The sequence below is a fragment of the Phragmites australis genome, chromosome 17 (genome assembly GCF_958298935.1).
Source record: "Phragmites australis chromosome 17, lpPhrAust1.1, whole genome shotgun sequence".
Lineage (NCBI taxonomy): Eukaryota > Viridiplantae > Streptophyta > Magnoliopsida > Poales > Poaceae > Phragmites > Phragmites australis.
The window spans coordinates 22143352-22158811 of record NC_084937.1 but is presented as its reverse complement, the minus strand read 5'-3'; the positions used below and the strand labels follow the sequence as shown (position 1 = coordinate 22158811).

Below are 15460 nucleotides of genomic sequence, written 5' to 3'. Positions count from 1 at the left end.
CCACGGCGCCCGTTGCCAGTGCATTTATGGTGACGGATGACCGGGCGTGGGACGCATTTTCCACCCCCGGTCACTTCGCACAGAGGCTATGATGACGCCCTTTCCATTTATGGTGTCTCAGAACTCATGCCCCCCCTCCCGTTCGGGGCACGCTACTGCCGGCGGGTATTTAAAGCTGCCGGCAGCACGGACAGAGAGAGAGCTTTTTCTTTGAAGAAGTTTTCGACGTAGCGAAGAGAAGAGCAGACTGAAGAACAAGTAGCCCCAGGCTCTAAGATAGATAAATATTCTTGTAACCAGCAACATCCTTGAGGGACATTCTCAAGGCATTTATAGTATCCATACAGGAGTAGGGTGTTACGCCTCCGTGCGACCCGAACCTGTCTAAACACCAGCGCATTTACTCCGTTCTGCATTAGATCATTCCACCCCACCGGCCATCGCATTCATACCTATTTATTTCTCCGGCGAACATATTCAGGATCATCCCCCTAGCCGAATCTCTAAAAAGGGGTCCCTTAGAATCCCTGCGACAGGAGTTAACCCTCCGACACACGTATACACCTATTTTCATGTAAATATGTTTTTGTAGGTTGACGTAGATGGGGGCTCAGTCCACGAGAGTATTTGTATCGCGTGTGTAGAGGTGGGTTGACAAATGGGACCAAGCTATGGAGCACATCATGGACGAGGATCGGCCATACTCTGAGGAGGCGTACGTGGAGTACCTCTCGTGGTTCGTGGCTCGGACGCGGATCTGGGTCACAAACACACCAGTCGAGCTTCCAAGTCATGTGACGGACATTCATGACATGTACCCGATGCATAAGGACCAGGTGCGGTCGTTTGAAGTACGAATGGCACTACGTGAGTCCTTATTTACTACAATTGTTGGTAAAAAAAATTGTATAATGAAATAAAACTTTTCTTTGCAGAGGGACATACTGCACCAGATTGATGCTGAGGCACATGCGATGAAGTTGTGGCTCGACAGTGGCCTTGTGGTCCCCAGGGGCGAGATGAGCGCAGCGTTTGGCCGGATTATCTGGAACGTGGTGAAGGTCTTTCGATTGATGACCTGCAGTTCATCCTCGGACATTACGATGGGAGCACAGGCATCGTCTCATCTCCTCTCATGCTTGTCTGCCATGTTCACTGAGCCGCTGCACCCACCGGTACGCCCGACCTTCGCCGTTGAGCTGTCGAGGACATCTTCGACCCTGACTTCCTCTTTGACCCCTACTATGGTGAGGCAGTCCTTCACCGGGGCTGGTGACCTGCACTACAGTGGCATGTGGCATCGGCTTTCGTTCTCCAGCGTCGGTGCCCCCTGCTACGGCGTCACAGCGTCTAGGCCAACCTTCATCAGTGTCGGTGACCACTTCTACCCCGCCAGCGAGGTGATACACCCTTCCTCTATGGACCCATGTCCTTCGAGTTCTCACGTCCTCACCTCAGGTACGACACTTGCTTCATGCATACCAAATTGTTACGTATGTTACGGTTTATCAGTGCTAACATGTTTCCTTCATTGTTCCATGTGCAGAGATCGATGATCTCCGAGACGTAGGGGCGTAGGATAGCTACATGGAGTTGCTTAGCAGTGACGTTACTCAGGTCCCTGGGTATGACTTCATCTTTGGAGAAAGCGATGAGCTCGGTGCATCACAACTACCCGGCGTGACACTCCTGGGGACACAACCCTCCCAAGACGAGTACGCCACTCTACCACTCGCTGGATGGCCTGAGCGGCCGATCGTTCCACCAGACCCCCTGACGTACTTAGCTAACCAGGTGAGAGCGAGGAAGCGCAGGGTCTCAAGGCCAGATGCGACCAGGGGCCTCATCCCTAAAAAGGGATGTAGCATGTAGGCTCATATGTCTTTGTTAGTTTCATGGTGTTATATAATTGTCTTTCTTCATGCTATTATGTTATTGTTACTGTCACAATATCTTTCATGTACCATGTATTTATTTTGTGATTGTATTCGGACCATTGACTCGTACCACGACCATTACGTAACAATCATAATAAACATGTGAATGGAACGTGCAATGTCATATACGATACCCCTAGTGGTGAATCGGAGTTTTGCCCAACATGCCTTAGGGAATGAAAAACAGTAAAACAGTACAAGTCAAATACGAAATCAAATCCTCGACCAGCATTAGAACATATCGATATTACTCCCCAATTGTTCCTCCGACCCGCCATGCAAGGTGTGATATAGTGTCTTTTGACGTTGCTGGCTCTCTCTTGGTGCAATTGTTCCTACAGTTCCTCAATGACGACGTGCAGGTGACGGATGTATTCTTGAATGTGTGGTTCTATTCGCAGGTCAATCCAATATTGAAACCCACAATCATCCATCTGTAAAAAGTGATAGATGAGATAAGTAAATGGTGTTGAGAAAATAGGAAAGAAAGTAAGTATTATTTGTTCGTACTCTGAAATATGGACAACAGAAGAATTGACAGCCTGCATCACCGAAATGCTCATAAATTTAGACTATAATATTGTCTCCATATCGACATGGGGTCCAAGCCACCATAAATAACTCCACTCTCAACAGTGGATAGACCACTCCTTCTCAGTTCTCTCAATTGCAATATCTTCCTCAGCTCCACCAAGCCCACCTAAGAATAGGGGATTTTTATCCCTCAGGGGGTTGAATCACCGATGTGCTTCTGTGGCAACCTTTGTAGGCTACGCAAGTCCTAGGGCATCTCCTACACATATGATAGATGCTTTTTCATGTGTGCCAACTACCAGTACGACCGTCCTTGTTATCGATCGTATAAGTACCCACCGATATAGTGACATAGATTACTCATGTGGCACTTCCCATATGATCTCATGCACTGTCTTACTAATCTCCCCTTTTGTTTTATTTCTCCAGTCTCCTTCACCTATCTGTGACTTCATGGGATGGCTGGACGTAGAGCAAACTGAAGACCAGAAGCGGTGGGTCGACATGAGCATGTATTTGAGGAGAAAAGCTTACGAACGTTGCGAGTACGAGCAACAACAGGAGGAACTACGACTCTAGCGTTAGGAGGAGGAGCGTATAAGGAAGGCAGCGAAGGAGCGCACCACGGCTGGAGCACGTGAAGCAAAGAGGGAAAGGAAGCGGGAGAGGGCCTGTCACGCTAAGGCAGATGACCCCGATGTCCTGCGAAAAGGCAAATATCCTAGGTGCACTCAGTAGAGAACATCTATTATAACCCGATCTATTTTCATTCCCTAAGCCATTTTAGGTTTAGTAGCGACATGTAGTTAGGTTAGTCTTTAGGTGTACAGTATATGCTAATATTTGTTGTCGTCATCTCTTTACGGTTAGGATTCACGGAGCGATGATAAACCACATGTTCCATGTAATATTTATCAGCATATGTAACCTCCGTGTCAGGTTATATGATAATTATACTTCACAGTTACTATTATTCGACAAATTAGATTTGTATCCTTCCAACGTTACTTCATAAAAAATAACTCACATATTTTTACATCAACTAAATAAAGAAATGTCAATAAAATTAAGGATAAAAAATAACTCACACATTTTTACATCGAACCAAAATTAAGGATAAAATGAAACACTCCGTAAAACCATTTGAACAACTATTTGCCAACCAACATTTTTTGTCAAAATAATGTATAATATTTTTCAAATTACCGTATACAAAAGTTATATTAGAAAAAAATTCTACATATACCTATTCTACCTTAAATTAAATTAATTATAACGTGTCGTCCGTTCATCGAGTGAGATAAAATTCTCATCTAATAAATAAGCAAAATATTACTGTAATCGATTATTAAATACACTGATCGTCAGGAGGTGAGATCTTATTTTCACCCAGTGAAAGGATGATCATAACGCATACCTCCTATTTTTTGAAAGAAGCATATATTCTAAGGAAAAATATATATAAAAAAATCGCTCTAGTCTTCACCACCTCATCTCGGGAGACCCACTCGGTCACTCCCACCCACAAAAGCAGGCCCATCTCTCTGCAACCGTGGGGCCCGCGCGCCCCGCCGCCCTCCCGCGCCACCGGCGCCGTACACTTCGCTCTCTCGATGGCAGGCATTCCACGCAGCGTCCTGGACCCACTCGTCGGTCACAGGGATGTGGGCCCGGCTGGTGCTACAACGACAAACCACGGGAGCTTTTCGCTCGAGAAGCCGCGAGCCTTCGTCGCCGTCGACGTCCCGTTTCCCTTTTCCCAATCCGCTCCGCGTCTCCCTCCACCACCGCTTCCCTCGCCGCCTCCGCTCCCTAGGAACAAGCGCGAGCCCCCACCGCAGCCGCCTCCGCTGATGCTTCTCCGCCCCGTCTCCTCCCTGCCTCCTCCACCCCACCTCCCCCGCCGGAGCGCCGCCCCCTCCGCCCCCGCCCAATTCTTCCTCGTCCTCCGGCGCCGGCAGCGTCGGAGGCGCCACCACCGCCGCCCGTACCACCCCGTCGTCCGCGCCTCCCTCCCCGAAATCCTCGCCAGCCTCCCCTCCTCCCTCGCGCTCGTCGGCCCCGCCGCGGTCGCCGCCGCGGCCGCGGTCGCCTCCTCCTTCTCCTCCTGGCCGTCCTCCTCATCCCGGAGCAGCCTCCCGCAGCTGTCCCCCGACCCGGAGGACTACAACGCGTCCGGGGATGTCGCGGGCGAGTGGATCCTCTTCACTAGCCCGACGCCGTTCAACCGGTGCGTGCTGTTGCGGTGCCCGTCCGTGTCCTTCGAGGACGGGGGCGTGCTGCTCGACGGCGTCAACGAGCGGCTGCTCACCGAGGAGCGGCACTACGTGAACCTGAGCCGAGGCCGCATCCCCGCTGCGCGCGGCGGGGTGGGCGCCTGCGATATTTCCTACCAGAGGATTTGCATCGCCTTGGAGGACGGCGGGGTGATCGCGCTCGATTGGCCTGACAATTTGGACTTGGATAAGGAGCATGGGCTGGATACGACGGTACTTGTCGTGCCTGGCACGCCTGAGGGGAGCATGGGGAGGAGCATCAAGATGTTCGTGCTGGATGCGCTGAAGAATGGGTACTTCCCCATTGTGATGAATCCCAGAGGGTGTGGCGGTTCACCGCTCACTACGCCAAGGTGAAATTCTGCACATTTAGGCTGCTTAGTTGTTACCCTAGTTGAAATTGAAGTGTTGAAGTAAATCATTACCTGTCACAAACAGTTCTTTAGTATTGGAGCTAGAAGCTTGCAATTACTTTTACCTGTTCATTGCTTGATATATAGTAATTCAATTTTAACTTCTCATTTTTTTGTTGCTTGTGATTGTTAGACCTTAATATCAGGCATTGCTGAATATGCTCAGTGCAAACTTAAGTATGCCACCTACCGATATACTACTATATTTGTTACCCATTCTCAAGCCAGCTTACGGACAGTTTAGACAAATACTGTTTATACACCCTGGTGGTTGTAAGTACTGAAATGTAGCAACACGTAATTGGGAAAATTTAGAGTACAAAAACACGCTATCATTGGAAAATAACACATTCTTTTAAAGAATGGTAGAAGCTTTTGATAGTAATAATAGTTCAATAATCAAAACTTACCTGAGAGCACCATGACTGCCAAGTTCAGACAATGTCATCAATCATACTGGAAATTACTGTAATTTGTGAACGTCATGGACTCTGTTGTGATCAGTCATACTCATGCACTCTAAAAATGTTGAGTTAATGTACCCGTCTTATTTATAATTTCATTACCTCGTGATGCTTATACACAAGTTTTGAGGTGTGGCAATGATGGATATCCGCTCTAAATTGTAGGGCTTCTAAACTACCTGCTTATGTAGGTTATTTACAGCGGCTGACAGTGATGATGTCAGCACAGCAGTTCGCTTCATAAACAGTAAGAGACCTTGGACAACACTAATGGGTGTTGGATGGGGATATGGTGCAAATATGTTGACAAAGTACCTCGTCGAAGTTGGAGAGTCTACTCCTCTTACTGCTGCTGTTTGTATTGACAACCCTTTTGACCTACAAGAAGCAACAAGATCGTTTCCTCATCATATAGCTCTGGATCAAAAGCTCATGGTTGGTTTGGTCGATATTCTGAGTGCTAATAAGGTTGTGATCCCCATTGCTCTCCCAAAAATTCGTCCCTCTTCTGCCATGTGTTTCACGTGTTCAATTGTTCATATGCACACATTCTCACAGGTGGGCATGTGCATATATCAATCCACAGAACAAGTGAAAGGTCATTGTAGGAAGTAGCCGTATATAGTCCGTACAAGATGAATAACTTGACCAATATGCTGCTCCTGTGGTGATCTATATAGTTAATGGCATTACGACAAGTATTTTAAGGCTTTTCCCTGGAAGGTCATTTAGCCCAACAACTGATGTTTTATTCTTTCAGGAACTCTTTCAAGGTAAAGCAAAAGACTTCAATGTTCAAAAGGCTTTATCTGCAAGTTGTTTGCGTGAATTCGATGGAGCAATATCCATGGTTTCACATGGCTTTGATACTCTTGATGACTTCTATTCTGAAAATAGCACAAGGCTATCAGTTGCCCTTGTGAAAATACCTCTACTATTTATACAGGTGTAGTTCTGAACTATAGTCAATATAAGCAATGGAAGAGCTTAGTCAAATTGTTATTTACATATCATGTTAATTTCAATATCAGGATATAAAAAAGTTAATTAAATCCAACATTATGCTGAAATCTAGTGCATGTATTGTCAACACTATCTTTCTAGTTATCTAATATGAAGACATGCTGTATTGCAGAGTGATGATGGGACCGTGCCACTTCTTTCAGTACCCCGCAGTTCAATATCAGAAAATCCTTTTACAAGCCTTCTCCTTTGTTCTTGTGTACATTCAACTATCTTCACCTTTCAGAGATACACTGTGCTATGGTGCCAGAATCTTGCCTTAGAGGTAAACATTGTTTTATTTGTTTTCCTCAGGACTCCCAATGGAAGCATTATTGTACCACTTCAAGCAGTAAGACATGTGTATTTTCGTATCCTTAACAAGATTTGTACACAAAAGTTCCATCAACATAATTTTGTTTGAAGTATTCCTTATTATAAAGATAAATTTATTGAAATAAGCCGTTGCACAATGATACCAACATTTCCGTACAGAAGATTAATGTATACTCATATAACCATATCTCATGATTTTTTTTTTGCTCCAATAGATGTTATAGCATTCACACGACCATTGTAAGCAATTATACTGAACACTATTACTTGCAGTGTGCCATATAATTTATCATTCTTACGGATCTCTCCTGCGAGAGCTTCTTTGTGTGCATTTTCAGCTGGCATGCTAAATTATTATTTGGATTTATGCAGTGGTTGTCAGCAGTGGAGTTTGCTCTTCTGAAGGGTCGCCATCCACTTATCAAAGATGTGGACATCACTATTAATCCATCCAAAGGCCTAGCATTTATTGAACCTCAAATGAATGATAGGAAATCTCCAAAAGACAATAATTTTCGTCAGCATTCTGAGCTTATTATGTATAATAATGTTCCACATGGAATAAATGGGCTGCTTGTTGATTCTGCAAAAGAATATTCTGGTGCTCAAAAGAAAGAAAATGGGCAGTTGAAAAATAATGGTGACGGAGACAGGGTAAACAGAGATCCAGATGAAGAAGGGTCAGAAGAGTGTTCTGAAGATGTTGAAAAAGGTCAAGTACTACAATCAGCAAGTCTCGTGATGAATATGCTAGATGCTACAATGCCTGGTACTCTCGACGATGATCAGAAGAAGAAGGTGGGCAGACATATTAAATTTTCCCCACTGTGCAGTTCATATCTGCATTTTCCTGAAGATCGAGTCTCTACTCATCCCTCAGTCCTAAAGAAAGGGGATTGGACTAGTTTCTAAGTTTGCTGTATCTCTCATTTAGGCTTTACACTATTTTCATAATTTAATTGTTAAGTATACTGTCAAGTTATTTAATTTAATGTGGTCAATTTTACTCTTTTTCTCTTTTATGCTATGTTTTGGATACATGGAATGAGTGTTTGATACATGTAGTGAATGTTTTTGATAAGCATACAAATTTTGTTTTAAAACCGAAAGTTTGATTATTTGTTTCTGTGGAAGTTACAAAAGTTGCTTGCTATAGTCTTGTGACATATATATCAAGCTGCCTACATTTTTCTTTCTTGTTATAAGGTTCTGGTAGCAGTGGAGCAAGGTGAATCTCTTGTGAAAGCTCTAGAAGAAGCTGTACCTGAAGATGTGCGCGGAAAACTTACAACTTCTGTGACTGAAATTTTACAATCCAAACGGGAAACTTTCAGCTTAGGTGCATTGAAGCGACTTGGTTGGAACAATGTAAGATCAACCACCACCAAGACAGTGGCCCAGGAAAAGCTCAAAGATTCAGATCAGGAAAATGGGCTCAAGGATGCCAAAATGGTTGATCAGAACAGGAGTTCTGCGATCATTGGTGAAGGGGGTCAGAAAGATACTAATATGACAAATGACAATAATCCTGGAGAAAGCATCGAATTATCGCAAGGAAAGCCTTCCCAAACTCCTGGACCTTTTGGAATTGCAACAGAAATGGGAAATGAACAAACTCAATCCAATAATTTTGAGAAAACAAACTCTGTAATAAATGATAGCAGCGAAGAGCAGCATAGAACAGAACAGGGCAACGAAACAACTCCAAAGCAGGTTTCCGATGATCAATCAGTGACCAACTCAAATGGGGCTCCTAGGGAAAGAGGGCAATCAGCAGATGCGGCAACAGACCAGAATCCACAATTACATGCAGTAGAAAAGGAAGGTGAGACAGTTCGCACAAGTGAAGATAAGGCTGCTCATAATGTGAATGATCAAAGCATGCAAGTATCTAAAACAGAAGAATCTAAACCTTCCCCGATTACTGTGACCCAGGCATTAGATGCATTAACTGGATTTGATGACTCAACTCAAATGGCTGTCAACAGTGTATTTGGAGTTCTTGAAAATATGATCGATCAGTTTCAGAAACAACACGACTCTGAGAATGGGGAAAATTCTGATGGAAATTCTGATGGACCTTCTGTGGATGAGACAGAATCACATGTGTGGGAGAATATGGACAATGCCTCTAGTGGAAAAGATATAAACCAATCATCTCAACAACCCGAAAGTAGCAGCTCTGGAATAAGTCATTCTATCATGTCCAAGGATGATTGCGCTTTTGGTGAGGGAAATCCCAATTTAAGCATTGTTTCATCTGCTAAAGGAAAAATGAGATATTATCGAGGAAATGGAGCTGATGATCATGTGGATGCTGATGGTATGAAGCAGGTCGGTGGCTTACCAAACTATTTATTGGATATAGCTGTCAACTCTTACTTGAAGGCACAATATGCAATGTACCTTCATGAATTTCTTTCTACACAATTGCAACTGAAATCACCAGAGTCGAATCTGGCAACTGATCTTTTCCTTGACCCACAAGAGGGTAAATGGAAAATAGCAGACCAAATGGACAGTGTGCAAAATGACATTTCTAAATCTGACAAACATAGTGGCAGCATGGAAGAGATCAAATATGCTGGATCCTCACAAGAACCATCTAGAACAGACAATGTTATTGAGCCACCCTACTTTATACCGGGAAAATTTCCAGACTCTGCATTCAAGTCAAACGAATGGAGTAATACAGTAGCAACCAGGTCCAAACCTGCTAATGCTTTGAGAGAGACACTTACATGCTTCATTAGAGATGAACTATCAAGTGCCCTCAAAATTGAAGTTGGTCGCAAACTAGGGATAACAAATACTAATCAACTTGAAAGAAGTCTTGCAAATGACGTAGAACGGGTTGCTGATCAAGTTTCCGAAACTATTGTGCTTGACTGTGAGTTATATCCACCAGCATGTGTGCAAAGGAATCCAACAACTGTTAAATTTGGTGCAACACATGGAAAAAATGTTGTTGAAGCTGTATCAACTGCAGTTCAGCAATCTCGGCATCTGAGAAACATTCTTCCGGTCGGTGTCATAGTTGGTGTAACTTTGGCATCTTTGAGAAATTACTTCCATGTTGGTGGCTCTAAGCATGATGACCATCTGAAAGCCACTGTGAAGTCAGATATTTTGAGTGAGAATCTTATTGTTGAGGATAGCAGCAAAACAAATATTCAGGATGGTGGGAACACAAATACAGATAATCATATTGAAAAAATTGGTGGGGACAACCAGCAGGAGATGACAAGGTCAGAGGGTCAAGGCATGATGGTCGGGGCTGTAACGGCTGCCCTAGGTGCTTCCGCTTTGGTAGTACATCATCAAGTGAGTAAACTAATATCCCAAGTTACATTCTTGTCTACAATTTCGTTTTGCCTTGTTACTCTATTTTATATCGCCTATATTTGCTTTTCAATTTCTCTGGTCATGTTTAAGATTAGCTGAATGAGATAAACAGAACGTGTTCAAGATTTTTCTTTTTAGTATTTATTTCCTTATGCACACAAAACATGGATGATGGTGTCAGCCCATTTCTTTTGGTCAAACTGAATGTTTAATGAAGTATCAAGCAGTAGTTTTCATGCTCATAAGAGATACTTCCTTTTCCCTGTTATACCACAATAGAAGTGGGCTGCACTTTTGAAATTATTAAATCTTTCTCTTTCTTCTTGTTGGAACATTCTGTTTTGAATACGCAACTTTGATATTTCAGCAAAATAAGGGTGAAAAGCATGATGGCATGGATTGCATTAACGCTTCCTCACATCAGAAAGGTTTTCTTCAGGAAGAAAATGCCAAGCTTGAGGAAACTGCACAAGAAAAGAGTCAGAACAACTTGATGAGCAGTTTTGCTGAGAAAGCCCTATCTGTTGCAGCTCCGGTAGTTCCCACTAAGGGTGATGGTGAGGTTGATCATGAAAGGTCTGTTAATGTTACAGTTGTTTTGTTCCCTTGTCGTTACTCTCTCTTTCTCTCTTTTCCTTTGTTTTCTTTGAACGCACTTACCATGTCTGACTTTCTGCAAGCAGGCTTGTTGCAGTTCTAGCTGAACTCGGACAAAAAGGTGGAGTGTTGAGGTTTGTTGGAAAAATTGCTTTACTCTGGGGTGGAATTCGTGGTGCTATGAGCCTAACTGATAGACTTATCTCATTCTTACGTATCAGCGAACGGCCCTTATTTCAGAGGTTAGTCCTATGTTTTAATGCACAAGAGAAACATTTGAATAGAGAATAAGAACATAATTCCAATGGTGTGCCTTCATCAGTTGGATTATGTTAGTAAGTAGTAACACATGCAATTTCTAGTATTTCTGGTGTATGTGAGTTTTTCAATACTATTTGGTGTATCTACACTGTTCGTGGCGAGTCCCAGTTTCAGGATGCTTTTGTGTGAAAGTGATGGCGCATAATCGATGTTTTTTTGGTGTTCATCCCCTCAGGAAGTCCGCCTGGGTTGGGTGATGTTTTGAACTCTATTCCTCTTTTTAGGGTCCATCTCTTCGTGATAAAAATAGAAATAATAACACTCATTTGTTCTTAGTTGAAAAAAATCTAGGATTAATGGCATTTTCTTTATTCTCATTTGCAATAAGCATGATATGCAGGGGTGGTCTACAATGATATGTTTTTTGTCCTTGTTAGTGGAACTTATAGAATATATGTAAGTATGTAACTTCTGATGAAGAACAAATAACCCGTGTGACAGAATGATGAAATGGTTGTGTGTTAGGAATGCAATAGAGTGCCATATTGGTGAAAATAAATAATTTTGAACCTAGCACAAATTAAATTTTCACAAAAGTGAAAAGTATACGCTGAAGTAATGCTCTCTTAGTTGTTACTTTGTATTTTTTATCTCCCTCAAAAAAGTTGTGGTTCTATCAAAAACATATTTGTCTTCTTGTGTTGATTCAGTTCACTTTCCTGGTCCACTTTGTTGTCATGTTTCTTGATGTCATCCCTTATAACTAGAGATGATCAGCTGTAGGCTATATTGTTCCTATCTTGCCTTCTAGCAACTTAGCCAAGCAGAAATCATTAAAATACCTAAATGGTCCTCTGGAAATGCCAGATGTAGTCAATATTTAGAAAGCCCCAGATCCTTCAGCTTGAATTGTTTTGGTTTGATTTTGCTATCTGAAAGAGGTTGCCCTTAATGTCCATTTTTGGTTTGGCCAACAGCATGCATACTTTTTCGTATGTTGCATAGTTTTGTTTCTAAAGAAAGTGAGCTAATGATCATTAGGGCCTGTTCCAAAAGCTAGTTTTAAAAGCTGCTATTGAAAAGCTTTTGCTTATAGAAAAGTTGTTTTTGAATTGGCTTTTGATGCAGATGAGATGTATAATATATGTAATACCCCTCAAAACATCATCCCTCAGAAGCTTAAAAAACTCCTCCAGACCAGCTTCTAGTAATGATGACAGTTTTTGCTTCTCAAAAGCCATTTCCAAAAGCAGACTGTTTGGTTTAGCTTTCTACTTCTGAGTAGCAAAAGCTAGTAGAAGCTGAACCAAACATGGCCTTAGTTTCATTTTTATACATCAAACAGTCAAAGCTTTACATTTTTTTAAAGCTATAAGAAGCATTTGGAGAAGTATCGGTGGACATTCTCGAGTAGTAGTTAGTTGAGCCATGGTTGGTTTACTTAATTCTCTCGCTGTAAGTGTTATGTGTACTAGTTTTGCCCCTTTATGGATTACAGGTGAAATTTCTCCGTTGTAGACATGTTATATTTTCATTGTTTATTTTCTGTTATTAGGCTGTCCTTAACTTGTGCTTTCTTCACCTTCATAGGATTTTGGGCTTTTCTTTCATGGTACTCGTTCTATGGTCTCCTGTTGTGATTCCCCTACTGCCAACACTTGTTCAAAGTTGGACAATAAGCGCTTCAACCGGGATTGTTGGATACGCTTGCATTGTTGGATTGTATGTATCTATAATGATACTTGTCATGCTATGGGGCAAAAGAATACGTGGCTACGAGAATCCAGTTGAGCAATATGGGATGAATATTGGATCTGCATCTAGGGTATAAACTATTCCTACCTTACTTGGTCTTGCGTAGAAAAACTTCAGAACACTCTCATTCTATTTATGTATGTCTATAACAACTGACTTTTTATTGCAGGTGCGAGAATTTTTTCAAGGTCTGGTTGGAGGTGTAACTGTTGTAGGGTTGGTGCACTCGATAAGCATTCTACTTGGGTTTACAACTTTTCAGACAGGGTTGTATTCATTCTTAGATAGACCCTTTGATCTTATCAAGTCTTCTAGCAATGTGTTCATGCTTGCTCTTAGAGGGTTTGCCACAGCAACTAGCATTGCTGTGGTTGAAGAAATGGTTTTCAGATCATGGCTTCCAGAAGAAATTGCTGTTGACCTCGGTTACTACAATGCCATTATGATATCTGGAGTTGCTTTTTCTTTAATTCATCGGTACATCCATTCTGTTCCCCTATCACCTATTTTTTCACTGCTTTATCGTTTTGTACATGGTTCATGTAACTGCTAGTGAATGCCTATGGCAGTCGTAGGAGCTTAATTCATTGGTCAACTGATTTTTATGAAAGGAAACCGAATGACTTTTATTTGGGAGGGACCATCAATCCATCACTGACACTAGCAGGTGGTGCGGTGGATGGGGGAAATGGGGAAAGATCGAAAGAACATGAAAGGGAGAAGATGGATGCAGTGAACTTTCTTTGATTTGTGCACAGCGGGTTTAATCTTAACGCTACTATAAAATCAAACATGAAACATGATTTGTCGCATTAATGAACTAACTAGTTGCCTTTTTCAGAAGCTTCAAAAGATATAAAGTCCATGATACATTTATATGATCTTATCCATCTTTCGAAATACAAGCATGCTAAACTTGTGCAAAGCATTGATAAATGTTGACATAAATACAATTGAATGGCAGGTCACTACCCTCGGTACCAGGTTTCTTGTTACTTTCTCTGGTGCTTTTTGGACTTAAGCAGAGAACACAAGGAAAGCTTGCTGCTCCCATTGGCTTGCGTTCTGGAATTATGACTGCTAGTTATCTAATACAAAGTAGTGGTGTCATCACATCCAAACCTGAAACTCCCTTTTGGATGATTAGCACCTACCATCTGCATCCTTTTGATGGTGTTATCGGCTTAAGTATCTGCTCTTTGCTTGCTATCCTTTTATTCCCTCAAAAGCCTGTTCAGAAGGATACATCTGTGTGATGAGAACCAGGAGAGCAAAATATTTACTCTTGGCATATAGCAGTGAGGTGAGCTTCAACAAAGATCGATCACCTCTGTACATATTCGATGGGAACAATGAAGGGTTGCTCTTGTATACAATGTTAAACTGCAGCCTCCTTTTTCCGATGAATTGCGACTTGCGGGCTGCAGACATACTTGGTTAGCTCCTTGTTTAGACTGAGAGGTCTGCTGAATGCAATGGCTTTGGGGCTATAACTGGGTGTCCAGGGCGTTCATGCTTGGCAAATTTGTATTATACTCTTTCGTGCATTATATGGATAACCTCTAAAGGTGGATGATTTCTTCCGTACATTATAAGGTACGTACCTTAGCTGCAATTAAATTTCATTTTTGTTGTGCACTAAATTGCTAACTCCTTTCGCTGTTACTATGAATACAGGTGGTACAGAACAAAATAACCAAAGTTGTTGGGAATGCTTAGGGGGAGAAACTGGCTGATGTGATAATATAATAGTCGTGTTGGACTTTGATCTATGATTCCTTCATAGCGATTACTTGACTTATAGGTTTGGTCCATTGACCACCACTTATGTTTTGTTTATGAATCTTGACTCAAGCAGACCCAAGTTTTGAGGTAGCAAATTTTGCCCAATAGACTGTATGTAGAAAATAGCTCCAGGACCAGGACAAGAGTTAGCTGATTAGGTTGTACCTTCCTCTCTCCGTTCTGTTCAGTGTAACTTTATAGCTGTAATGTTACTCCAACGTACAGTAGTTTTAAAAGGAAAATGGCATTATACCTCTATGCTTTTTGGGTAGGTTCTCATTCAGAAAGACTCTGTCTCTGTTTCGGCTAGTTTTTTCTTCCCCTATATTCTTGGTACTGATCTGAATTCTGATTCAGCTGGGGAACTGTAAATTCTGTAATTGCAAAGAAATCTGGACAAGGAAAAGCCGCATCCAGCTAAAGATTTACTCCTACGAGAAGACGGCGAAGGGGCATTCTGGCGCGGAACATCATTTAATGATGCAAACATGTGTCAAACTATTAATTCCAATGGTGTTGAGGCATTGGTTATGTCTCGTGACACTACACAGAGGCCCGAGTCTAGGGCTTGTTTGGAACACGGGACTTCCACGAAATTGTTTGCAGAAACTTCTGTAGAACACCGTTTAATTCCTGCAGGAGGAGCAACAAGACCACTGTGAGCGTACCGCTTTACGCATGGCTGCAGGCCGGGTGACGACGTATCCATGCACCGATACACTCGTATCATTGGCATTGGCCAAGAAAAAGATTCA

General features: G+C 42.4%; 1 protein-coding gene across 2 annotated transcripts; it reads left to right on the top strand.

The window, feature by feature from the left end:
• The first annotated feature begins 4028 nt into the window (after positions 1 to 4028).
• LOC133897336 (uncharacterized) lies at positions 4029 to 14963 on the top strand. Of its 2 annotated transcripts, none has more exons than XM_062338036.1 (12): positions 4029 to 5100; positions 5816 to 6092; positions 6385 to 6570; positions 6760 to 6912; positions 7335 to 7760; positions 8169 to 10286; positions 10747 to 10883; positions 10991 to 11146; positions 12756 to 12990; positions 13090 to 13397; positions 13885 to 14516; positions 14598 to 14963. In XM_062338036.1, the coding sequence occupies exons 1-11, from the start codon at positions 4085 to 4087 to the stop codon at positions 14174 to 14176; spliced, it is 5304 nt and encodes a 1767-aa protein (XP_062194020.1). In that variant the 5' UTR covers positions 4029 to 4084; the 3' UTR covers positions 14177 to 14516; positions 14598 to 14963. The 2 variants fall into 2 exon arrangements, with proteins under 2 accessions (XP_062194020.1, XP_062194019.1); XM_062338035.1 differs by having other exon boundaries at positions 4031 to 5100; positions 10675 to 10883.
• The last annotated feature ends 497 nt before the right edge of the window (positions 14964 to 15460 follow it).

What these genes read in the sequence shown, in the direction of transcription:
- LOC133897336 (XM_062338035.1), top strand. Translation starts at nt 4,085, where the DNA reads ATGGCAGGCATTCCACGCAGCGTCCTGGACCCACTCGTCGGTCACAGG. An exon ending in ATATTCTGAGTGCTAATAAG is followed by an intron (nt 6,093 to 6,384) that starts GTTGTGATCCCC and finishes TTATTCTTTCAG; the next exon opens with GAACTCTTTCAAGGTAAAGC. An exon ending in CTTTGGTAGTACATCATCAA is followed by an intron (nt 10,287 to 10,674) that starts GTGAGTAAACTA and finishes TTGATATTTCAG; the next exon opens with CAAAATAAGGGTGAAAAGCA.